Below are 27,960 nucleotides of genomic sequence, written 5' to 3'. Positions count from 1 at the left end.
GGCTACTCAAATATTTTACGTTTTTGATACTAAATTAACTTCTGAAGTATAATTTTTTATTGTTTTTATATTTTTCAATATATTTATTTTGTTCGTACAAAATAAAAAAATAATTTTTAACGATACAATAGTCTTCGTTAGGCTTAACATCGACGAAAATTCAACGCGAAGCGACACGCAACGCAGAAAAATGTCAAGATGGGATAAATTAATATATTTTTTCGTACATATTCGGTTATCCGAAGCATCGATCTTCCGAACAACCCCAGTCCCCAATTTATTCGGATAATCGACGCTCTACTGTATAAAGATATAAAATATAATACAAAAATAAATTGTTAATTCTTGTGTTTAACTAATGTATCCTCTTTAATTAAAAATTAACGAATTTCTGATTAAATATATAGTTGATTTTTTCCACTTTATTTAAGTGAATTTTGAAAAAATAGTATAGATTATCTGTTTTTCTTGAAATACAGTTTACTATGCGCACAGATGGCCGAGAGGATAAAACTACTGAACACTAGTCGTGGGTTTGCGCAAGACCAACGAGTTAGTCATGTGATATTTTCCAGGTTTTCTTCACATGTGTGACATCTAAATAGGGACTAAATTCCCATAGAAAGTCCTCCCGAAAGACACTCATTGGCAGATCTTCCATGCAATGAGTTGCCTTATTCCATCAAACCAAACAGTTTATTGATTTCTGAAGCTATTTTGCTAAGTAATTTTTAAATGTAATTTTTTCGGTATTCAATTTTTTAATACGTGATTTTAGAAAAGAATAATTGTACACAGAAATAAATGATGCTTAAACTTTGTGGTTGCGCTCAGTCATTAAACACAGCCACAAGTTTATATATCGGATTTATACCATAAGCAGAGTCGGATTTGCATAATTCTAAACAATTTACAATTCAAAGCATCACTTTTATAAATTTATTATTATTTGGTGACTAGGAAAGTCTCTTATTACAGTATTTTAGGTTAGGTGCTCAATTATAGCGCAAATTCATCTCAGATTTAATGCGTTGGATGATATTAATCCAAGAAAAGATTCATAGCAACGCAAAGTTATTTTAAATTTTGCAATAAGAGTCAGTTGATTTCAGCAATTTTCATCTCGCAAAATCTCATACTTTTCAATGTTCGATTCTTACGATTGGCATTATGGCCGGATGATCAAGACGAAAAAGAGCGCCAATCTGACGCTCTGGGTACTCGGATTCAGTACAGAAACGTCAGGAATTTTTCATGGGCGTTTGTCGCAGACCAGTCCCTAACCGGCCGGCTGTACCCTTTGTGAGTACGGTCAAACCCGTGATGAGTATGATTTAAAAGATCTTTTTAGTACCATAAGAGAAGCGTTTCAAAAAATACAACTAAAATAGTAAAATATAAATTTGCTGTGAATTTCGTTAATTGTTGCATATAACTGAACGTAATAGAACATCTAACTAATTGAAAGTTTTATTTTGAATTGTACAGTACTCGTAAAACGTTTAGAATTTCCCGAAACATAAACATTTCCGAATATGGCATTTTAAGCAGGTGACAATTGATAGTTTTAGAAAATTTGTAAAAAATTCAAAATAACCAACTATCAGTGTTCAGTAGTTTTATCCACTATTACACTGTTAAAAATATANGTTAGAACACTAAATTGGACAAAAATTTGCCTTGGAGTTTGAACGATTCGGAGTTCGAACGGCCTCCTGAAATGAATTAAATTCGAAGTATGAGGTACCATTGTATTTTCGATGTTGGTGACTCTATGTTTAATCTTAACTTTCTTTGATCATTAAATTAATGAGATTCTCGCGTCAAATTTAGATTTCATATAATAAAATTTTGCTCTTAAAAGTAAACACAATTTTAAAAATATTGTGTGTATGTATATAATATACACAAATAGTTCTATGTATATTATTATAATTTAGGCCTAACTAGACCTTATAATTGTTTACTGATACAGGAAACGTGCGATTTCAGCCACCTCACAAATATAAATGACTTCTCAAATTTTCTAAAAGCGTTTTAGTTGATTTCGAAAGACGTTCGCATCTGTTTCTTATTAATCATTTAATCTAGGTTCAACATCTTAAGCAGAAGTTCCGTCTAGGATACGTTTGACGTCATTATTCACGCGTCACGAGAAAGATTCCTTTAACTTGAGAGATAGTTACACTTAGGAATCCTCCTCTCTCCTATAATTTATAACGTCCCGGTTTAACGAGTAAATGTATCAATTATACAAGTATATGACTTATACATAAATAAATCATTTTAGTACAGTATATAGGCTACTATATATACATTAAAAAATATTTTTCTTTATTTTAACATTGATCTTTATTAAATTTTATTTTGGTTAGTCATTAAACTGTTTTATCACTTTAAAAAAGTCATCTTCATGTTTGTCATTTAATTTGCGTCAATTAAGTTTGCTCTTTACTGATATTTAAAAAATGTCGGTAACAAATCTTTAGTAGTGTGTGAAGATGAGATAAATAACTGCTTTGACGTCATAATAATTGTTACTGATTGTGTGAGAGAGACCAGATGATATGATTTAAATTTATAATCGTCACATGTGCTGATCAGTGTTTAGTACTGAAATCACATAGCAATAATCTAATTAAATTACATTTCTTTTCAAGTGTGAATCTAACGAGCTGTTATCATTTAGAAATTCGTGAAAAATTATGATTAAAATCTGAATAAGTGATCATGTTTCTATAAATTGAAATGTTATGGACTTCCTTTATTTTAATAGTAAATAATAATAAATTATTTAAGGTTATAAATAATAAAAGTTTTAAAAAATTAAATAAAAGTTTTAAAAAAATATTTACATTTATTATAGGAAATCTGATGATAACAAAAACGCGGGAAGTTAAACATAATCACAAGAATAAAAAAAATTAGTGTTTGCTTAAGAGAAATATTATACGATTTATACTTATAAAACAAAAAAGTCTTAAAAAATTGCTATTAGATAATTTTTAAAGTACACTTAACATATATTTCTATTCAAAAAATGACCGAAAATCAATTTATTTAATTGAATAATAATGATTTTAAATGTTTTTGACAAAATTGTAAGTTGTTATATATAGTAAAAAATATACATTTGATAAAATTATCTTTTCTTTCAAATTATAAAATCAAATCTAGTTTCATTTCGAGCGTCATTTGTTAGCATTACATCGAATCGCTAAACAAACATTGATAGGAAAACGAAGAGTTTATTAATCTTTCCCATCTGCTGAACATAAGAAGAGATAATTTTAGGCGTTATAATGGAGTTAAAGTTCAACTAGATACTTTATTTGAACAAAAGTCACGTAGGTTTTTATTTAAAATTATAGCAAGGTCGTTGGCTCAATGGCAGATAATGGCAGACACGTGAATTTTAGTAACCTATATGACATCATTTGACGTTGTGTGCGCTTCCCACCTCATTATATAGAATCCAACTAGGTCAGAGCTAAGGTTAGATACCTTATGAATTTAACTTTCTAAATTTTTGTTTACTGATCTGTTCTATCAAAAATAACATTTTNATTTGTATATAATTTTCTAGCGATAAAATATAGTAAACTAATGGAAGAAACAAAAACTTTAAAAATAAAAATTATACTTTATGAATTAAATAATTTTATAAACAATTCCTGTTCATAATTTTGAACTAATTTTAGATAATTTATGTACCAAAATTGGGACAATAATAGTTTAATAGGTCACGTTAATATCTAAACTTTGGTGTATAAAAATATCTGGATATTTACATATTCTTCTAAGTGAGGAACGGATACGATAGCCTGTATCTCTCGGAAATACTTATTCCAAATTTAAAAGAGGATAATATCATCACAAACAAACACGAGGCGAAAGTCGAGTGATAAAAATTTCATTTAACGCGAATACAAAGCATCTTTATTGTTCGATTATCACAGTTGTTTTTAAGCATAAACGTCCCCCTCTTTCTTTCTATATTATATATGGTAACGGCATAATTTAAGATATACAGGTATAAAGAATTTTCTTATACTGTTATATTAAACTGTTAAATTTGTAAGTAATCAATTCAATTAAACTGATTATTGATAATCAATTTCACTGAATTGATTTTCAGTTATAAATTAGAGTTTATTTTTTTACTTACAAGTTTAATTCCATAATAAAAGTCCATAATTCCCTGCGTGTAAGCCCACCAGTAGCCAAGTGGTTAAAACCACTGAATCGGTCGCGAGTTTACGCCTCACCGACAGGCTGGCCATGTGGAGTTTTCCGGGTTGTATAAAATTAACATTAGAGACCAGTTTACCATAGAAAATCTTCTTGGAGTTATTCCCTTTTGACAGATCGCCCATGTATTACGTTGTTATGTCCCACCAAACCATTGCGTGTAATTCCTTCATAGAAACGTGAATAAAATCTATTAAATAATATTTATACTTGTATTTAGAGGGAAAATGTAAATATTGATTATGCGATTGAATTGCTTCATTGGTATCCATTTCGGAAATTTTTTCTAACATGAATTAGGCCTATATCTCGTAAATGACTTTTATTCAAAATTATGTTATGAAACATTTCAATAATCAAAACTTAATTAATTTCCTTGATAATTTGAAAAACATTTCTTGCACTATTTGCATTTTTTTAAACTTTAAGAATTAATTATGATATTATAGTCATTTTTAAAAACTCTTTCCGCCCTGTGGGCACTAAGAGGGCCTCTTTTAGCAAGCCCATTATTGCTTTGGCCAGACCCATAATAGTGCGGCCGGGGTGATGAACGGGGCCTGATATCTCCGGAATGAACACCATCCGAAAGATTTCTGGGGTTTTTTGACCCATCCGGATTCGATTCCAGGTCTCCCACAGCGGTAGGATGCTACCTTGACCGCTCGGCCAACCGGTCTATTACAGTCATTTGAAATTATGGACTTGGTAATCTGTCTTCTTGTTTATGTGTAGCTATATTTTCAAGTTCATTTTATTTTATAAACTTATAAAAATAAAAGTTTTAATTTTATATTTTCGATATAAAAACTTTTAAAGATATTCCAGTTGTTCATGCAGTTTCTAAAAAGTTTAAACTATGTTTTTCTATTGTCGCAATATTGAGTTAAGATCTCAAGAATAAAATTTGGAATGCAATCAATTTAGGAACGATCATTGCCTCTTGAAAGTATGTATGTTTATTATAATAGAAATTTCATAAACAGATCGTGATGTATATCATATTATAACTTTTAAATTTTGATTTTGTTTTCATGTATATTTTATTACTATGTTTTAATTAATTTATCAAAATATGAGTCGTCTAATTCCAAATCTGAATTTAGAAAAAAGTTTTATGGAGCGCAAACAATAAGTTTATTCTGTAACAATAAGTTAACTCTGAATTTGTAAGTTTAATATTAAATATAAATTAATTTGGAACAGTCAGATATTATTATAATATAAATATCATTTAATCTGAATAAAAAGTAGTTGTTGGGCTCTCCTGGAGAACCCAGGAGTGCTCAGCGACATGGTCCCTGAAAAGTTTCATTGCATTTACTCAAACCGTGTCGAAATGTACAACGAAAAAACTAGCAAATTTTCTTCTTTTTACAAGTATATTAGATGATGAACATATCCGGGAGTGACCACACCCAAAAAATTTCTGTTTTTTGACTCGTCTGGATTCAGTCCCGAGTTCCCAAGAGAGGTAGGATAACACCTTTATCTCTCGGCCATCCGGCCGTCCTTCACGATAATCCTAGAAAAAAGGCACTCTTGGTGTCTTTTTTCTAGGATCATCGTGATGACCATAGATGTTTTTCATTTAAGACACAATGTACATAAAATGTACATACTTAAATAGAATGAAAAACATCTGTGGTTTTAAAAATAAATTTTCTGATTAATTATGTTGTCATGATGTAAACAGTTGAATTATTTGGAGAAAAATGAGAAATAAACAAACCTATAAATATTTTAAAAGAATTTGGAAAAGGAACAACAAATTGTTCCCAATCCAAATTCTTTTAATATATTTATAGATTACATATATTTCTATTTATGAAGAAACACACACACAAAATAATAATAATAATTGATTACATTATCTTGCCAATAGAATTAAATATTGCCTTAATTTAAAAAAAAAAGTAATTTGAAATATTTACTTTCAATCCTACTGATCTTATATAAATATTATGAATAATTATTTTACAATTCCACACTCGTTAAGCAATAATTTTCAATAACAATTTGCGCATTTTATTTATCATTAAAACAGGTTCTAAATCAGTGGCGTGCCGTGACATTTGATGATTGGGAAGATGTGTTTCTGTAAGAAGCCGACTTCCAGGAGCGATCAGTTAATTCTTTCTTTAAATGTATTTTTAATAGATTATTTATCTGATGTAATTAATAAATAAACAAGTTCAATATAATTACCTCTGTTATTAGATTCAATAGATTCCCTATACCCTCTAAATGCCGATTCTTGCTTTGATATAGCATGTAACATATCTCATCTATTAATTTAAATATATCTATTAGCCGTAACTATCTCGTTATAATTTTCAATATTTATTTAAATGTATTTTTAATAGATTATTTATCTGATGTAATTAATAAATAAACAAGTTTAATATAATTACCTCTGTTATTATATTCAATAGATTCCCTATGCCCTCTAAATGCCGATTCTTGCTTTGATATAGCATGTAACATATAACATCTATTAATTTAAATATATCTATTAGCCGTAACTATCTCGTTATAATTTTCAATATTTATTTTATATTATTTACTAATGNTCTGACAGGTTTTGATATTTATCGCGTCTCGCCTCTTCTCGCCACATATTCTCGCTCTCTCGGACAATTCGCTCGCTCGCGTCTGCATAGTCGCACCCTAATTGGTAGCGAGTACACGCTTAGGCGACAGGCCAATCACGTAAAATTTACCATATCTTCTCCACGTATTTACACGGAAATAAAAGAGATTTCCATAGAAATTTATTACGATAAATTGTTTTTTCTCAAATCGTTTAAGCGTTACGTTGACATATTTGACAAAGTTACTTTTCGTAAAACTAAGAGTATATGTTTCATACCGATATAAAATTTTGCAATTTATAAATTTACTCTGAATTATTAATAAAAGTAGAATATTAGGATGCTACTAAAGTTTGAAAATACACGTGTAGAGACTAGAAAACTAAAACGGGAAAAAAGTAGTAACAATCACGTTAAAAAACTAAATTAAATAAACATTTTTTATTTGTTGCAATGTATAGTTTACTTTTTATGAGTGACATATTTTTAACTATATTTCCATATGTACTAAAATGAAACTCATCAAGATCATTTGTCAAAGAAATGAATTATCTCCGGTAATAGTAACAATTACAAACATTCAAATGTGAATGTTCTGTGTTTAAATAGAAGGTTATATTTGTGGTCAGACGAAGGTATAGAATATCTACTAATGTTACCAGCAGGTAGTTGGTGTAGACTTGAAATTAATGATTATTATGTTTTACAACCTATCTTTAAGTCTTGATTCTCACCAATTCCTACTCACTATTTTTATTGCAAATCCATAAGTTATTTGTTATTGAAAAAAAATTCTCACTGGTTTTCTGTTTCAAAATGCTTACTTTATATTTCGATCATTGCATGAATAACGACTATGTATGAATAAACAGCAGACAATTCATCCTGAACAAAAGCTTCAAAAGCTGTTTTTAAGTTCGTCTCTTGTAGCAGAATCAAAATTCTGCTGCAAGAGACGAACTTAAAGTCAAAGCAAATTCATTATTTTTTTTTCAAAATAATCAATTTTTTGGGGAATTTTTTATAAATATTTATTTAAAAATCAAAACGCACCAATGAAAGTCGGAGTGGTTGGAGCCGTAGAGACGAATCGTATGGCATATTGGCCATTTAAATGGCTCGTCTGGATGTAGGCGGTTCTTCAAGAAAGACATAAAAAGCGAATAATTATTCTGTGTTTATCTTTTTAACATTTCCTATAAGCGTAGGAAGTTGGTTCTAGTTCCCATCAGATTATTTTAAAGCGGAAGAGCTGTTTTTTTGAAGAAAAATTGTTTTGAAACAAACTTTATACCTATGAAGAATCTAATTCTATTTTTATTCCTGTTAGGTAAGTTTGTATAATCTTGATTGAAAAATGGTTTTTCTACCCCCATTGAAATTTTGACCTTGATCAATGCAAATTTTAATGTTTTGTATTCTAGAAACGTTCTACTGTATTCGTTTAGAAATGCGCCATGATTTAAATTTGCCAGTTATTAATATTTTAATCATTAATTTTTACTGTTTATTAATTGTTTTATGTCATACACGCTAACTATTGACCGTTAACTAATCACTTTAATTCATTACAGATTATTTATCTAGTTATAAAATTGAACTAACTAAATTTAATGCATCTCAGCATTATTATTATTATAAGTTTATATTGTTTTCAAAGTTTAATAAATCGTTATGTTCAGGTTATAGGTCAAGTTCGTTATTAAACTGAAAATTATTCTCGTTTTGAGCTGGTTAAAAGGTTAAAAAAATATATACAAAAATAGTATTTATTTACATATATATGGCAATATGATGGATTAAATTTGAATTACAGTTACAAAAAATAGCTGCAATGCGTTATGCACAATGTTTATCGTCTCCTTGAATTATGGACGTTTAAATGCAAAGCATTAAATCTAGTCTGACATAACTAAGCGTTGTTCTCATGTGAGGTGAACGGCATAAATAACTTTTAGAAAGTTGTAAACGCCCTTTTTTTCTTCTTTTTTTTTACCTTGAAGGAGAAAACTGTTTCAGTTTAAAGATAGTTTAAGTGAGAAAGACGGATATAGGTTTAAATTGTTTATATTCTTAGCAAAATTTTTAAGTTGAAATATTCAAGTGGATCTATATCATACGAAAGTAGTTTTACGAAGAATAAACTATTAACTAAATTTGGAAAAGCCATGAAATATTGGCATTGTATTTGTATGAATCTATACAAATACTCTATACACTCCATATAAGAAAGTATGACTTACAGGCATACTATTCTTTGAAGAGATGTTTGACAAGGTGACCACACAGATCGCGCTACTTCGTGTAGCATCTACTGTCATTGTCAAGAGATTGCAATTAAAATTTTGTATTTTTGTACAATGCAGTTGTCTATTTTAATTTATTTAACCTCTGACAAACAAGTTCTCAGAATATTTTTGTATATTATCTCAATAATCACTTGAAAGATGAGTGATGATTTACCAAATTTCTCACAATTTTCATTTCACTTATAATTAAGTGAGAGGATGAAAATTGATATTAGATTGATTTGGAATTCATTTACGTCAATTTCTTGTAAAATTTATTAACTTCTAGGCCATTTCAGTATAAGTAGCGTGTAGATGGATATTATATTCTGTTTCATTTACTTCTTTCGCTCCAATTGGTGGTGTCTAACAAGTGTCACAAGATTTAGCTTCCTATGATTAATGAATAGCATTTTAGCATTTTTTTTACACATCTTATGAGCTCTAATTTCGTCAACATATCAATTTTCGAATTGTCTAGCTAATTACGATCTTTTATTTTCTCGAGAGAACCTTGTCCTCTTTTCTCTATAATCGTTATTTAAAACAGAGATTCTATAAGCTTTCTTTACAGTTTAAAAATATCAACAACGAACACCTTTAGAAGTTATCAGTTGACCTAGTTTAGCGGAAAAATTTGGCAGGTGACAAAACTTTTTAAGCGATATTAACAGCTCATTAACTGTGTTCACTGACTAAGCTAAAATAAACAAAATATTTTAAAAATTTTATTCTGATATATCTCAAAATTAAAAACAAAAATACGCAACATAATTACAAAAAGTAAAAAAATGCAAAGTCAAGAAGATTTAACATCAGAACTTTTTGAGAATTTTACAAAATAAAGAAATACATGTTGCGTATATGTTCTCACTTAATGTCATTTTGTTACAACGTTGTTGAGGAAACACACAAGTACATTTGTAATCACTTACAGTTATTGCTTTGCACTTTCTTTATGAACTGTAAAATTGATTCTATGAGGTTGAAATTAAATGCTAGAGGTTTGAAACTCGATCGAATAGGAAACTTATTTCTTGTTTATATCATTTACCCTATGTTAAAATTAGTTTCGTTATACATCGTTTTGCTAAACAATATACGAGTATATTACTATAGAAATTATCTCAGTTTTATATGACCTGTTTAATGCAAACTCACTTCAACCTTATTTCTTTTACATGTAATTTTCTACTAAATAAAAGGAATTTATTTTTAATGAATATCAGAAAGAAATACTTTAGTCTTGTTTTAGTTTGATATTCTTAAAGAATGTCTGGAAGCAAGTTTAATAAAAAGCTGTAACAGAAAATTTAATGACCTGCATTATAGATGTTACCGAATTGGCCAAACTCCAAATGGATATCATCCAAAGCTACGCCTGCGAAATGGCTATTGAAACAGAAATGCTTCAATTGCCTTTACATAAGCGTAATTTTGGATGATGTGACGGAGTGATTACGCTTCTTTAGTGACTCATATATTAATGACGAATTTCAGGATTTAAAAAATCCAATGCGAAAAACAAAACTGAATTAAAAAGAATGATAATTATTATATTTTGAGGAAAGTAGTTCACCGCATAATAAAGACGTAGATTTATTGTTTAAGCATGATTTAATTTTTCAGAGTTCGTTGCAGAATAAATGTAACGAGTTTGTAGAATATTACAAACAAATACTACATATCGATAATTAAATACATATANAAAATTATAATTAAATATAGCTTTGTAAAGAAACGTACATAAAAATAGCATAAAATATTCTTTACTTTTTAAATTTTAATATAATTCACTTAGTCAAATAGCTTCCTACGAGTTGCTAATGGATGGAGTTAGAGACGGTTGCAGTGCGTGCATACGCGCGGACTGCCAAATCCCCAGGGTGACGATACTGGTCAATATCAACTAGTGTCACTAGCTTCCACTGCCAAATTCGTAATAGTTTCGTCGAAAATGTGTGAAAGATAGAAGGCTGAACTACCCGCGATTACCTGAGCCAATTTGAATCTATCGTAAATGGTGCGTTTCAGACGTTTCGACTTGCATAATGTATGATGGCCACCTTTTCTATAGTCTGTGGGGCACCCGCATGACTATAGAAAAGAGGGCATCATACATTATGCAAGTCGCAGCAAACTATGATTTAAGGTCGAAGCACAGATGGCTTTGGTTGCAACTTGGAGCTAACTTGGCCTTAAAAACAAAGAACATTCCTGATTTTCAAGNTTAACTGTGTTCACTGACTAAGCTAAAATAAACAAAATATTTTAAAAATTTATATAAATTTAAAACATTATTTCCGATATAAATCAAAAGGAAAAAGATTATTATAACCTCGATATCTTCGATTTTAATAAAAATTATAAATCAACCCCATACGGTTAACAGGATGATAAGACAGGGAAAGATCTCACCCACGCTTTCTTCTATCTCTGTAACCCTGACCCACAGTTAATATAGGTTGCTTCCCTTCGCTGCAGGAATTACAGCTGTCTTATATCGAAGTTTCAGTATTCATTTATATGCGTTTATCTTCACATTTTATAAAATCAATGTTTGATGTTTAACAGATCTGTTAATTAATACTTTTTATTTCAATTTATTTTATCATCATGTGAAGATTTCTTCACTCGTCTTCTCGGCTATGTCTAATTAATGTATAAAATGGATGTGTCGAAATACATTTACTAATAAACCTCTTAATTAATAAGCAAACGAAATTATATGCCATTTATACTGTCTGTGATACTGCTCACAACAATAATTTATCGATAATTCAGAGCTCCATTTTAAATTTGTTTCTGTATTATTTTGGCAATCCTCTACTTAAATCTTATCATTAATATTTTAAACAATTTTAAACGAATTTTTGATTTCTAAACAACTGTCAGTTATTCGAAATTTAATATTTATTTATTTATTTCTATGATTGATAATGAAATCAAATGAAAGATTTTCATGAAGATAATATTCTGCCAAACGGCGAGTTTGTGTTTGTTTAGTGGAGTGTTGACAAGTGTAAGCATAATTCTTATCTGCAGAATTATCAAAATTATGACAAGTATGGTGGGGATAAAATACTATAAATATCTATATCACATTTCTATTAGCATAAAAAAAATAAAAAGAAAGAAAAATTAATGAAGCTAAAGTAAGCTTTAGCTGATTAGACTATGTCAAGAATAAAAAGTGTCTTTGTTAAAAGGAAAAATATACAGTATAGGCTATACTAAATTGTAAGAATTATTAAGATTTGTAAAAAGAGTTTTGTCACTTTTTCAACTTAAAAGTTTCCAAGAAACTATAAAATCAGCTTTATAATGACGAAATAGTTTCTTAATTTACGAAGTAACATCTCACAACAAATCTTTTCATGTAGACTTCAGCGAAAGTCGACTACAAGGAGAATAAAACTCTAGTCCAGTTCCAGATCCAGCTCTAACCTATAAGAAATAGTCTGTTCTGATATGTTACTTCATCATTATAAATTTACTTTTATAGTTTACTGAAATCTTTTTTTTAAAGAAGAAGTGTTTTACAAGTTTTTACAATATTTGTAAATTTTTAAAACTTATTTACCGTAATAATTGAGATAGTTCGGAAGAAAGTCGACTACAAGAAATATAAAAACTCGGCTCCAGTAGTAGCTTACAAGGAAAGGTCTGTTATGAGTTGTTACTTTGATAATTAAAGAACTGTTTCGTCATTATGAATTTGTTTTTATGATTTATTGGAATCTTTTAAACTATAAAAATTATGAAAATTGAGTAATACTAAACGTCATCATTTTTAACAGACTAAAAGAATGTGAGAGCCATACTTTTTACAATTTTCAGATTAAAATTTTAAGATCTATCACATTAGGAATGTAGCAAATCCGTATTAGTTGCACTAATGTATACAAATATAGCTATAAATTACATTTTAATAAATGCATTTTATCACATTCAATTTACTTTTATAGTAGTCTATTATGTATAGTAAATTCTAAATAGTAATTGTATAGGCTATATCAATTAAATTAAATTGATGTATTTCTTCACTTTTATCAAATGAATACGATGAATTTATACTTTGTGAAAAGCTATTTATGTTTAACATTAGGCTTTTTATGTTTTAAATTTCATTAAGCAAGTTATTTAAATTTTTAATATATCTGAAACTAACATACATTATATTGTGGGTTCACAGATCTATAAAATTTATTATAATATACACTGTATATTATGAAATATAGGCTTTAATACATTTTAAATAGAAATTTTAAAATAACTTATAACAAATATAACTTTTTTGTACTGTAAATAAAAGTCATAAATCATTAAATTATTCTTAACGTAGATTAAACTATATAGATTTTAAATTAAACTGGCACTTTTAAAATTTATTTATTGTCCCTCAACTCGGTTTAACTAAGGTCAAGATTTTTTGCCTATTATATAACTTTACAAACCATTTGGGATTGAGTATCACGTCTCCCGCTTAATTCCGATAGTAATGTACGATAATCTTTTTTATGTGTCTCTTTTATCATCAATAAAGTTTACGACCGCTTCTTACAGTTCAAAGGCGACATTAGCTATCGAATGACTTTCTTACCATCAAGCATCTTTGCAGGTCGTTATATTGAATTTTTATCTTTTTAATAAAACAAAGATCAAAGAGAATAATCACGAAATCACTCATTTCCTAAATAAACTATTTCTTAAATTTCAGTTTATTATACAGTATTTATTCTTAGAAATTTTATTAGTTTATAATAAAATGAAGCTAAAAATAAATCTCTTTTTTTCAGGACATTGTTTAATGATTGTAACTCAAAGTCAGACATTCAGAATAAATCCTCGTGTAGCACAGCAAAATAGGTAAGATTTCGTAATTTTTAATTAAAATTTTTATGGACAGTGTCACCAATACTATAATAACAGTTGTATTCTTTTGTATGCACAAAATTTATAGAACATCGAATTTCACCGAATAAAAACAGTGAATTTCATGTTTTCCTCTCTTTACATTTGGTAACTTACTGTTTGACAGTGTTTTAATTACAATTCTTTGAACTTGAACGATGTATTAAATCATCGAATAACTATTACATTTTCTATGGAATATTCTTATAATGTATTTTATCATAAATTGTTAAATAATGTAAACGAGTAGGAAGTTGAATGGATGGTCGTACGCAAATATTTAGGTTTTATAGTATATGCAACATTGGAAAATGCTAATTTAGTTTGATGGGATAAGGCAATCAACACGAGGACGCTCTGCTAAGGGGAGTCCTCCCAGGAAAGCACTTCTTCCCGGGAGGACTTTCTACGAGAAACTAACTGCCTCTATTTAGGATTAAACGTTTTTGTTCTCAAAACAATATTGCAGGGCGGTATTAGCGCATTCTCATTTTCTTAGGGGCTTCATCTCACTACTCATTACTAATGTTTTTGTTCTATAGAATATTTCTAACTGCATAATCACTCTAAAGATTTTAAATTGATTCGGTCCCCAAAAATGCTTAAAACGACTATACGTCTATTTAATTCAATATAATTTACCATATCAACCATATTATTTTTAATAAGAATTTTTATCTGCAATTATTCGATGCCTTGAAAATAAAGTTTTCAGTGTGTAATGTAATAAATTTAATTTATTTTATTTTTACATACTGTATGTCGCTTCGACGATTTTAGTTTCTGAATCGGATACAGTCATATTATTAGTACAGTCATATATATAGTTGGAACTATTCTATATTTTTTATAATAAAATACATCCAGAGAAATGTGAGTCGTTATTTTAATTTTAAATGAAGTAAATTAATTCGACATTTATATAATTCGTTTTTTATTCAAGTTTTTAATAAATCATGTATATAAACTGTATATAATTTCCAAATTTTAATGTAATATAATGTTTTATATTTACAATTTTTAAGTTAATGACCTTAATCATTAAAAAATATGATCTATAACGATATTTGCTTCATATATTTTCTCTATTCTCATTAATTCTCTAAATTTATTTTTATAAAATGGAAATTTTTGAATTTTTATGTATAAATCGAAAAAAACGTACGCTTAGAAATGAGAAAAGCGCACTTATTTCTAAAAATGTTTTTTAAAAGTTATTTTTATATCTAATTATTTCGAAAAAACAATAAAATGAAAATACTTTTTATATTAGTATAAGTAAAACGTAAAATAAAAAACTGAGAATTAAATTCTGATCGAAAATGTTCGTTCAAGTAAACTTTCATTGATTATGTTATTTTACAGAGTATAATGATAATGTCAACTGACACAAGCTTTCATACTAAATCTATCATTTTGTTTTACTATTAAAAATAAATAAATGGAACAATGCGATAATTTAATAGAATTTCATTCCAAATTAACAAAAGTATGAAGTATTTAGAAATGTATATCAATTATTTTTGCATTATATAATTTAGCGTTTATGAGAATTATCGTGTTTGGCTTCTCAGTCTTCTCTTCCATTTATAGATTTATAAATTCTCACGGTCGTCCGTCTGTCCGTCTGTCTTTCTTTAAACGCGAGAATGGAGTAAGATAGATGAAAGTCGAGAACAGATATTAAACCTTAGAGACGGGAGATCCTGATTAACTACATATGAACTTCCGATTTGCAGCGGAAGTTACATTATTTCAGTTTAAAAATTTTCTTGAAATGAGTTAATTAGTTGACCAGCATGACTCTATTGCTAGCAGGAAAGTATGATGTACAGGGGCAAGACACTACTAATTTCAGATGGAGAGTATATATTAATTAAATTAAATTAATTAAAAATATACTTCATTCTTTTAGAATTTTACATTAATGTATATATATATATTTTAAGAAAAATTTTCAGTTCTAAGAATTAATTTAACTTAACGTAATAAAAATGAAATTTGTATTTTTTAGTAAGAAATTTGGTTTATAATAAAAATCTTTGTTACATATCAACATACGAAATATGGATATGATATTTGAAAATATTTACAAAATAAATATTTTGATAGTTATCGAACAGAATAAAAAAGTTATTGTGTGATAAAGATGATCGAAAGGGAAATATTTTGAGGCATAAGACGTGTATTGCCACTTACTTTGTACAAAGATGCCGATCAAAGAAAGAAACTAAATCCAACTTGATTTGTTATTATGTTTAACTCTGGTCGGAAAAGATGTTACTAAAAAGGGAATGCTATATGAAAACTACTTATGTCCACTTATTCGACAATTGTTGGAATGCCTAAGTAATAGATCAGCCAAAGAAAGGAGGAATCCTTCATACCTAACTTTTTGACACTAATTTAATATTTAATATTATTTTAATAAATTATTCGCAGAATTTATGCTCTTTACTAACCATTTAATAACGGACAATGTTAAGTGCTCAAATATAAACAAGTAGGCCTATATTTATGGTTTTTCCCGAGAATTTTTAAATAAGTTTAGTTTTTAATAAATAAAACTTGTTTACAATAAATTACAAAATAAATGAACATTAAACATAAAAAAAATACTTAAGATTTAAAAGATATTATTGTAATTAGCGTTTAATCATATTTAGGAAATTCTAAAAACAAATTTTACATTTTTTTTTTTGTTATTACATTCACTTCACATTCTATATAGATTATTGTTTTGAATATTAAATATTGATACAGACATAATAGTTTTAATAACATAAACATTAATACGTTTTTTTAAATTTTTAATTATTTAAATATGTATTTAATTTCTCAAATTGTTATACATGTTTAAAGCTGATATTTGTTTTTTAAGCCTGCTTACGTATCATTTTATACAGTAAATTCCCATATGATTTGTCATTCATCTAAAGTATATTTTTTGAATTGCTGACTTCCTGTTGATATGCAATTGATATTTGCTTTTGAGTAACATCGTGAAATCTTTATATATAGTTTCTATTTTAGATAAATTTTAAGATGCATTTATTAAATTTTTATAATAAAGAATAAAAGTGACTCACAATTAATTGAATCTCCAATCTCTTTTTCAATTAATTATGAGTTCAATTGAATCCGATCTCTTTTCAATAATTCACATTTTTCTTATTTTTAGTAAAATAGGAACACGTATTTTATTTTAATTCTTCAGAATTGTGATCAAATGAAGCGCTAATCTAATTTTTATAATAATAAAAAATATTAAAAAGACATCAGTTATTAAAACAATACATAGTGATACTCTAGAAATAACATAGACTTATAGTGAAAGTCAATTTCTATTTATATATGTTCTTGATACTACGGTTAATTAAAATGAAATTTTTCGTTTCCTCTGGCGTAGGAGGCAATGATTGATCGCTAATGAGAAATAAGTTATATAATCAGTCCTTTCACTGAGAGGTTAACTCAGTAGATAAATCTGTCACCTTTAGTTTCTCCGACAGCCATAGGAAGAAACATTAGAATGGTAAATGGCTATATGGCACAAGTTCATCACTCAAATTACTAACGCCAATCATTTTTTTTTATTTAAAAATTTTTAAGCATCGTATTCATAACTAAACACTTTTTTAAGATGACGTCTTGTTTTGCGTCACTTTGCGCAAGCAACTTAAAGAAAGATCAGTATAAATGCGTGTATTATAGAAAAGACTTCTGTCTATAGTTATTACGGTATTTTTTTAAATTGTAAATTGATTCCCTCTTAGTCCCTCAAGACGGAAGGATTCAAAAATGAGAAAAAAGGTCACATAATGCAAAGGCTACACATAATGCATTATGTATAGAGTCTTCATTATTTATAATTACTGTATTTAAATAAAAAAATGTATTTAGAATAAATTTTTCAGATTTTATGCAGATAGTGTAGTACTTTTATAATTTACTGTGGTTATATTAGATAATATTCGAGAAGTTTATTCGATTTTTTTACAGATAATGTATACACTATGAATAATAAAGCAAATATGAAATAGTTTTTCCGACAGATTAGGTTAAAAAAGTCGATGAAGATTTTGTAAATTTCATATGATTAGGCCTTTCTTTTTAGCAGTTGATAAAAATTACTATTGGTGTAATGTACGTTGTATTTAAAGAATCAAATGCACAGAATACAACAAAATTTTGATACACAGAAACATACTAAAAGTTACGATTTTAACAGCACCGACATGTTATGTAGGCTTCTGTCATCTAAAATATAAACTTTTTAGATAGGTTATGAAAATAAACACAGTTATGCAATAAGAAAACGGAAAACAATATTGACTGTGTTTATCATCATACTATGTAGATATATATTTCAGTCTGTCTTTGTGTATTAAACTTTTCAAAAAATCCCAGTAAATCGCGACTTATTGGTTTTTCAACAAAAATAGATTATTGTAAAATTTAATTGGTATTTCGTTAATTTTTCTAGAGATTGCGTAGGAAATAACTGAATATCAATTGGTTTTTGGACAGTGATCGTATTGAACTCATTTTGCACTTAAAAGAATAACCTACCGCTGTTGGGACCCGGTGAAGAAGTCTCGAAGCACTTAACCGGCACCACACACTATACTTCTGTGTGCAACAGTAAGGCACCGAGTACTTGACAAGTAATTCCTGACTATGTAATATATGCTTAGGTACGAAGCCTGTACAGAGTTTCTCTCTTGGAGAAATAAACAGATATATCACACAGTACTAGAATTAGTAGTTAGTTTAATTCATCAAGCAGACCATATAAATGTTATGAAAGATTCTTACGAAAAATCAATATTTTGAAGTTCCTTTAAAAGGACATCAACGTATTTCCGCATTTTTCGCTACTTCTAATGTATTTTCATTGTCAATATTATTGGATATACCTGTCAAGACAGTCAGACAACCGAGATAGTACCCAAGCAACAATAGGCTGCTTATTTCCTTTTAAAACTTTCTCTAGCTTCGCCTATCTCGATCCTGATACCAAGATCACAGTAAGGGTGCGATTATGCAGACGTGAGTGAGCGATTTGCTGAACGATGTGCAACCGAGCGAGAATATGTGGTGAAAAGAGGTGATGACATTTCTCGCTTTCGTTAAGTTCTGTACAATCACACCGACGCGACCGAACGAGTGGAGATGATGACGTTAGTCGCGTTGAACTCATCGTATAGAAGCGTGAATTATTCCACAGTATGGATGTAAAAAACAAAATGGTTCGACAACGATGCTTACTACTAGCAAAGAAAAAACTTTTGAGATAAATTGATACTAGGATTAGCCTACTTCACGATGAACATATAATTTAAAGAAAATGAAGATACGATGTTCATGTTTGTTTGTTAAGTTAAGACAACGCAACACTTGGGAGATCTGCCTAGGGGATGCCTTCCGGGAGGTCTTTTTAAGGGAAACTGGCCCCTATTTAGGCGTTACAGACGTGGAGAAAACCCGGAAATCTCCATGTATTCAGCCCGTCCGAGTGAGGTGCGAACCTACGACCGAACTCCCAGTGTTCAGGGTACGAAGACCACTCGGCCACTGGTGGGCCTACGGTGTTCATCCTCTCTGGAAACAGCGAAAGTATAAAGGACTCTATCATAATTTGTTAATAAAACAGAATTTATATGACTTTACGTATGTCTATAGTTTGAAAAATATTAAAACAATAACCTTTATTTATAGATGAAAGATATAAGAAACCATTTTCATGCGCAGTATTCAGCGAGAAGAGGTGAGCCGCGATAAATATCAAACTCTGTCAGATGCCAGAACCAGAAATTCACTCTCGCCAGCGATATTTCTCGTTTCTCCCTTGTTCGTGTTTTTTTTTTTTTTTTTTTTTCCGTGAACTACATCTCCAATATCCAATAGCTCTCTACTAGATTCGCTTCTGTATAGTCGCGCNCAGCGAGAAGAGGTGAGCCGCGATAAATATCAAACTCTGTCAGATGCCAGAACCAGAAATTCACTCTCGCCAGCGATATTTCTCGTTTCTCCCTTGTTCGTTTTTTTTTTTTTTTTTTTTTTTTTTGCGAGAACTATATCGTTTCCAATCTCTTGCTCTCTACTAGATTCGCTTCTGTATAGTCGCGCCCTTAGTCATGTCTCCATGCATTAAGAATTTACATTAACTTTCAAGCAGATCTAACAAGTGCGAAGAGATGAAGAAACGTCTCTTGTAAAGTCTAAAAATCTGATTATCACTATACACCGTTTCTACACGTAGCGTCACAAGACTCCAATATACTTACCTATCATTAGGTAAGTATATTCCTCTTAGTATCGATATTTACTGTAGACCAGTGTTTTTCAACCTGTGGGTCGCGAAGCCTTACTCGGGGGTCGCGGGCAAAAGAAAAAGACAAGTGTTCGTAGGTCCTACACTACATTAAAAACACTACAATTTCAGCGAGAAGCCTGTACCTGTTTATTTTACAGTACAATTGGTTTTTTTATCGATATTTAGGTCTCAGCCATGGGTGTAGCCAGGGAGGGGCCTGGGTGGATACGGCCCACCCCAGAAAATCATAGCTGAAAAAGTCTCGAGCTGACTTGCAAGAAATAAAAAGTGTTTTAGCAGAAGCTGAAGATTCTGATCCTAAAAAAAATGTCAACAGCTCCCGTGCCCAGTGTTATAATTAAAGAAAGTTTCATACTTTATGTGTGTTAAGTTATTGTCGATTCTTCTGAAATTTTCATTTTAATCAACAGTAATTTTTCTCAACAGAAAGAAAATTAAATACATAGTTTTTAAAATCACTGATATAGTTTTAATATGGCCCTAGGGGGTCGCCAGAATTTTTTAACTTGTAAAGGAATCGCGTATTCAAGAAGGTTGAAAAACACTGCTGTAGACTGTATCTTCAATGAAAAAGAAAGAATTTATCCCTACAAATAATAAGTGCAAAATTTTAGGGATTCTTAAACCAAATCAGCGTAATGTTTAAAAAAAAAATTGGTCTTATAAAACAAGAACAAAAAACAAAAAAGAGAAATAATAATAATAATAAAATAAGAGAGAATTATTGACGACGGAAATTGTTTGTCTCGTACTATTAGTCAGGAGCTTCACTCTCCCAAGAATTGTGTATTATTTAAAAATAAGGGAAATGGTCATCGAAACGACAGAAAATTCCGATTATTGCGAAACATTCTGAAGTTATCAATCCAAAGTCGGTTTCTGAATATCTAAGCGAAAGTAGTATGAAAGACGATAAAGTCTGGGGTACAGATATCGAAATATATCCGATTGCCACTGCACTAGAAATCCTAATTGCAGTAGATATATTATGATTCCAGATGGATGTAATTTTAGTTGAACTTTTTTATTATCCGCTTAATAAAACTTTCAATATTTCAAATGTAAGTTATAATTTTGCCAACCTCAATCAGATTTTCAATTAGTCCAACAACATGTAGTCTCTGTTGGACGCTAGCTTTAAATAGATATCTGTATATTTCGATAAGAACTACATGTTTATCAATTAATCTATGTTAAAGTTGAAACGTACTTTTCTTTAATTACATAAAATTACGTTAAAAAATTACATAAAATGCACTAAGTTTCTATGGAGAGATACATTTCAGATTTTCAGTCTCCCTATTTTTAAGATTACACAACATAAGAGGATCTACCAAAGGGAAAGTGGTTTCCGGGAGGATTTTCTGTCATCGAAACTGTAGAAAACTGGTCTTTAGATATTAGACACAAAGAACAGGGAAAATTCCTGGCGGCCAGCCCGTTGATAAGGCGCAATTCCACGACCAAACAACTAATAGTCAGTGTTCAGTAGTTTTATCCACAAGGCCATATACAGTCTATATATACAGTATATAAACTATATGCTGTATATATTAATTAGATAACGTGTTTTAGTTGTGCCAACTGCTTTTACGTATATGATTACTTTTCTAATAAAAGAATTATAAATTTATATCTTTAATTATGACTCTTCGCTCGCTTTTCCCACGAGCTTTGTTCTCTCATTCCTAATATAGACTGTTCTTAAAAAAAATTTCGTGACACTTCATTGATTCCTGATGAAGTTATTTCCATTTCTTCCCCGTATTTTCGCAACGCTTTTCTGAAGTTTTGCGACAGTTTTAAGTTAAATATTTTATACAGAGAGAATAGATATATAAGTTCAATTAACTCTCATCGGTTTTTTGGTCTCTACAAAATATAAAAGAAATAAAAACAAAATAAAAAATAATACAATCTATACTACCATTCATTGTAAACATTAGAAAATTCATTTAAATAAAAACTATTTTTTTAAATTAATTTTTGAAAACAGGATGAATGAATGAAACCGGGAAACATTAATAGTTATCATACAGGAATAGATTCACTAATGATTTAAATAGCGGAACTGAAGGAAATTGAATAAAAAATATATATATGTATATATATATTTTATTTTAGTTTTTATCATACCAATTAAAATCATTAACATTTATCATACAGGAATAGATTTACTATATTTCCAGGTTTCATTCATTTACTATTTTCAATAATACTAATTCATTTTAAAATACTTTTTATAATTTGCCATTATCAAATTAATGTTTCTAATTTTGTTTTTATTGTTGTTATAACATTTAAAAACTATTAAACTCAATTTTTCATTGAAAACTATTATTGTATTTATATTTTTTATGCGTTAAAAAATACTTTATGTAAAGTATTTATATTTGTACTGTATATTGTTTTATAAGTGGTGATCTCTATGGCCCATACACATACAGTCCGTAAAATAAGGCAAATTAATCAATAAGGGGTTTTACATAAATAGTTAAATAGTTTTATATAAATATAATACTTTATATAAATTTGTTTAACTAAAACATCTTATTGACTAATTGATATATTTTACATAGTCTATGTACTGTATATGTGCTATTGGAGATCATTACATATAAAACAATATACAAAAAATATAGGACCGCTTAATATAATCAAAAATATTCTATATATATATTTGAATTTTCAATAAGTAAAATGATACGTCTTAAAATTCTATATTAAAATCAAAGCTATTAACAGTGCCACGTAATGGATCTTGAGACCCTAAGAAAAATAAATTTAGAACCCATTCCATCACACATCCTGTACTTAAATATATCTTTTTAAAAATTATATTTGGAAAATAATCATTTTTAATTTGGAAAAAGTACACTTCTTATTAATCTTTATTTTTCTCCCTCAAACAATAGATAAAAATCATATAATGGTATAACAGCGCTATTATTAACATACAGTAAATAAATTTCATTAGCTTCAAACGTAACTGAATATATTTAAAAACATTTTTAAAACTATTTACAATCAATTTAAGTAAATATTATACCTGAATTTATTATTATTGCTGCAGTGAAACCTCGAAGTATCACCTTCATAGATAGCGCAATCCTTATAAAGCGTGAATTAAATGTGAGATTTTGCATTGAAAACGACATTGTGATCACCAAAATACTTGAGTTTCTAATTCTCAAACTCAAACCATATGTATAATAATGCAGACCTCATTATTATACATTGGCGTAATCAGTGAGTGAGCCAGAGAGCCGGGCTCCCTTCGTAATGAAAAAGTTAGTAAAAATGCTAAATATAGGAAAAAATAATTTAATTATTGAATTATTACTGACTTAGTAATTTTTATGTATTTATTATAATCTATTGCTTAAGTGTTAAAGCTGAAAATTAAGTGTGTAGTGATTTATATTAGATTTTAATTTGGACTTCTTCGCATCGGATCTGGTTACACTACTAATACTATATACAATTCTTATTGTTTAAAGTCCAGTTTAGCGTCATAGTTGATTCAGTGCCAATTTTGGAAAAAGCAAATGATGGTGGCATTAAGTCGAGGTTTAACTGTGTATTATAATTAATAATCTTAAGTCGTTTAATGAACTCTGGTCTGTTAAACTATTTTAAATTTAAATAAACAACTTATTCTTACAAAAGTAACAATTGAAAATTATCGTAAAATTAGCATTCAATAAGATTATTTTCATACTAATATTTTAAATTCTAATAGATTTTTTATTCTTTTACTTTTTCATTATCATTATTATTACTGTTTTAATTATCGAAAAAAACCTTCTTATAGCATAAATTAGGTTAAATCAATTAAGGGAACCTCCTACTCTCGTTAAATGTCAAATTAATTAAAATTACAAAATATGTACTTCTACAATAAGTAGGCCTAATATTGTAGAGGAGTTTATTTTATAAAATATAAGGTTCTGTTGTTTATGAAATTATTATTATTATTATTCTGTTTGGTTAAAAAAGTTATTTATTGTTAATGAAATTGGAAGAAACTTATATATGGCTTGTACTGAAAATTACTTATCAAAGAAAAAACACCAAATTTACCTATTTTAAGAAACCAAAAAAATTGATTAATAATTTAATAATTATATTAACAAATATTTAATAAATATTCCAAATAAAACTATTATAAAAATTTTAATTAAAATTAATTCATAAATCACTTTTAAATTAATTAAAAATAGATCAAAAAATTTTTTAATCTAAAAATAATGTTAAATTTTATGTAATTGTAATGTTAACAGTAATTTGGTAAAATCAGATATAAGTACTTCGGAAGTAGCATAATTAACTTTGTCCTTCGTTGCTTTTCAAAGCTATTATAAAAATTATATTGATGATAAAATCATTCGACATTTGGCGACCTCATGACTAACATTAATAAAAGTTTCAATTTTTTGTCGGGTTTTTATTTTCCTGTTTCAGTTTTTGTGGAAGTGACGCAATATCACGATATGACAATAAATTATCAGAGGCTATTGCTTTGTACATGACTCCTTCTAGACGAGACTTTTAGAACCTAAGACTAGATTCTGAGCCAAGATGGCTATATAAAGCGGAAATGTGCGAAAGGCAATAACTGCAGGTATATACAACAAACGACGATTTAGTTTATAGGCTTACTGAATAATGTATCTATTAAGTGAAATACAGTTTCATTTTAAAATTAATTCAAAATCATTCCATAATAAAATATAAAATCTTTATATTTTCAGTTCATCATAGATTATCTTGCTATCTAAAATATATACAATTCTACAATTATGTAATAGTTAAAATAAATAAATTTATTTAATAACACACTGAGTAAAATAAATTATGAACTAATGCTTAGAATGTTTGTTTTAAATATGAATAAATTTCAGAATTCTTTTAATTCTGTCACTAAACTTTTCTGAAATACGAATAAGGTTTTAATGTTTTTCAATTAGGGCTAACTTATTTACTGTATTTTTTTTATATTATTATTTTGGATAAGAAAGCATTAAAGTGGCGCCAAAATATTTTTACTTTCGTGCCACATCCGTTTCCGTTTCCGAATTACTAAAACGTTCCTTCCACATCAAATAACTTCATGTAAAAACAAATAGTTTCTCATTAGTTTTTTTTTCCATTTTTTAACTTAAACTTTAATTGCAATTTAATTTAAAAAATCAAAATATGAATGATAAAAATTAAAGTTTTTAAATAGTCGGTGATTTTATTAAGCTTTATTTTCAATGTTAGCTTTTATTTTGGAAGAAAGTCAGATGAAATAAATATTTGAAATTTTCTCTTATTAGTAAAATATTTAATAGTTCGATGCAATAAATATGTCATGCACAAAACATAATCTACTTTTAGGATTACCTTTTGTGCATATATCTGTATAGAAAGAGGGAGAAAGAGTATTCTCTTCCTCTCTTTCTATACGGATGCTACAAAATAAAATAAATGATGTAAGAATATCATTACTTACGAAAAAGGTTGAAAATCATTGGTTTATCTGATTAAATTAAGATTATTAAATTAAATTTTTCACTTTATATTTTATTTATGATCAGTTTTAGCTAACAAATTTCTTATTGCTATGTATGTATATATTCATATACAACATAATAATAAATAATTATGATACTATATGGAAAAAATACAGTCACTGTGATGGTGCCAACGATATTTTATATAGATATTATATTTTCTTTAATTATCCTTAAATAGTTGACAATTTTTTATAGTTTATATATATATTGGTGTGTTTTAAAGAATGCCATTTATATTTTATTTATTGTAAAATTCCTATCTTTAACACTAGATGCAAACAACTAGGTAGAAAAAAGAAAAAAAAACAAAAAAAGTTAATGATTAATGTCATTTAATACACTTTGAATTTTTTTCATTTATTATTAACAAAAAATCGACTGAAAACATAACACATTGTATAACAGAAAACAGGTCATGCGTTTATAATTCTTATAGCGAATTGTATAATTGTGTTAAGACGGTTTATTACGATGTATTTGTAACCGATAAGCATGACTAAATAGCAGAAGACCGTTTAAATTTAAGAACTGAATAGGGCCCACTTCATTTTTTAAAATTTTGTTTTAGAATAACATTCATTTAATGATAATAAATAATAAGTTAGTTATTTGCATCTTATAAAACAAATTTAGAACGCTAAAGATTAAAAGTTTAGTGTATGTTTTTTTGATTTTAGATTTACTGTATAAGTTTAGGTATATTGCAAAAAGTATGTAAATAGTAAAATTATTTAATTAATTTACTTACATAAAAAAAAATGTATTGTTAATACTACGTGAAATATAGTTTTATAATGCACCTAATTATAAATTTAAAATCAGATAAAGAATCACAAGAGAGAAAAAATATGCCAGAAATATATGTTTTAAACTGTCCGATATTTTGATATTTATATATTAATGTAATATTTTGCTGCTTTCTAATAACATTCTTATTTTTAATGTGATAGTAAAATTCAAAGTTTAAATGATCATTAAAATACCCATCTTAATTATAATTTCGGCTATTTATTACTTAATGAATACATTTTACTTAAACATAAATGAAAATTTACAAAATCTTAAATAATAAACCGCAAATTATTCTATATATTTCATGTGGAAAAACAATATATTACTGAATCAAATCAGACTTAATGCTAATTAAATATAAAGTACTGTATTGGCAAATGTAAGAAAAAATACAGATAATTCTATTTAAAAGTTAATAATTGTATTTAGAAGGTAATAATTCACTGATTAATGCGTAAATAAAGCTTATATCGTGCAGGTCGTAAAAACTTTTTTACTTTTGAATTTTTTAATGTTGAAATAAATTTTATGATCTATATATATAAAAATGAATGTATGTCTGTGTGTCTGTCCTTCATGCATTACCACACTGTTTATCCGATTGCCATGAAACTTTGGGAAGTTGTTTAATGTACTCCCGCGAAGGTTTCGGGCATAGTACATTTATCCTACGATAGATGGAGCGCGTGTATACGAGCATTTCACTGTGTGTTCGATCGATTTCAAATTGTGAAGACCATTTCCCCCCTTCAAAAAATATCTCTATATATGCATTTGTGAACTGTTATTTACGATATTTGTAATAATTTTTGTTTAATCACTTTATTTCAACTTTTTTTTGCTAATTATGTATTCGCTCGAACTTTGTTAAAACCTTAACTGTATCCCGAACAACAACCGAAGTCGTAGGAGGAAATTCGCCTATTTTACCGATCTAGGGATCCCCCTTTTCCAAATTTTAATATCGACTCAAAATAATTTAAAAAGACAAATTACAATAAAACGGTTTATTATCCAACTATCAGAAATTTCACAACATGCCAAGGAAGAGAGGAAGCAGCAATTAAATAATTAAAATTATAAAGGATTTAAATATATATATAAAAATGGGGAATATCGCACTTCTGACAATCGCTGCGAGTGTGTGGGCTAAATTTGGAGAATCCGTGCTTCTCGCATGGACAACTGTATGTGGCCAGCTCACGCATAGGAAAATCTTC

At 28.2% G+C, this 27,960-nt stretch overlaps 1 protein-coding gene across 1 annotated transcript in view; it reads left to right on the top strand.

The window, feature by feature from the left end:
- Positions 1-8,019: 8,019 nt before the first annotated feature.
- LOC111637666 (sushi, von Willebrand factor type A, EGF and pentraxin domain-containing protein 1-like) overlaps positions 8,020-27,960 on the top strand; it is a 127,866-nt gene continuing 107,925 nt past the window's right edge. The window contains exons 1-2 of the mRNA XM_023383217.1: positions 8,020-8,175; positions 13,933-14,002. Of these exons, the coding sequence (XP_023238985.1) occupies positions 8,142-8,175; positions 13,933-14,002 (104 nt within the window). The 5' untranslated portion in view covers positions 8,020-8,141. The remainder of the gene's footprint in view (positions 8,176-13,932; positions 14,003-27,960) is intronic.

This window comes from Centruroides sculpturatus, unplaced genomic scaffold (assembly GCF_000671375.1).
Source record: "Centruroides sculpturatus isolate CEXI.00-Female unplaced genomic scaffold, Cexi_2.0 scaffold1196, whole genome shotgun sequence".
NCBI classification, from domain to species: Eukaryota; Metazoa; Arthropoda; class Arachnida; order Scorpiones; family Buthidae; genus Centruroides; species Centruroides sculpturatus.
This window is presented reverse-complemented; position numbering and strand designations above follow the sequence as displayed.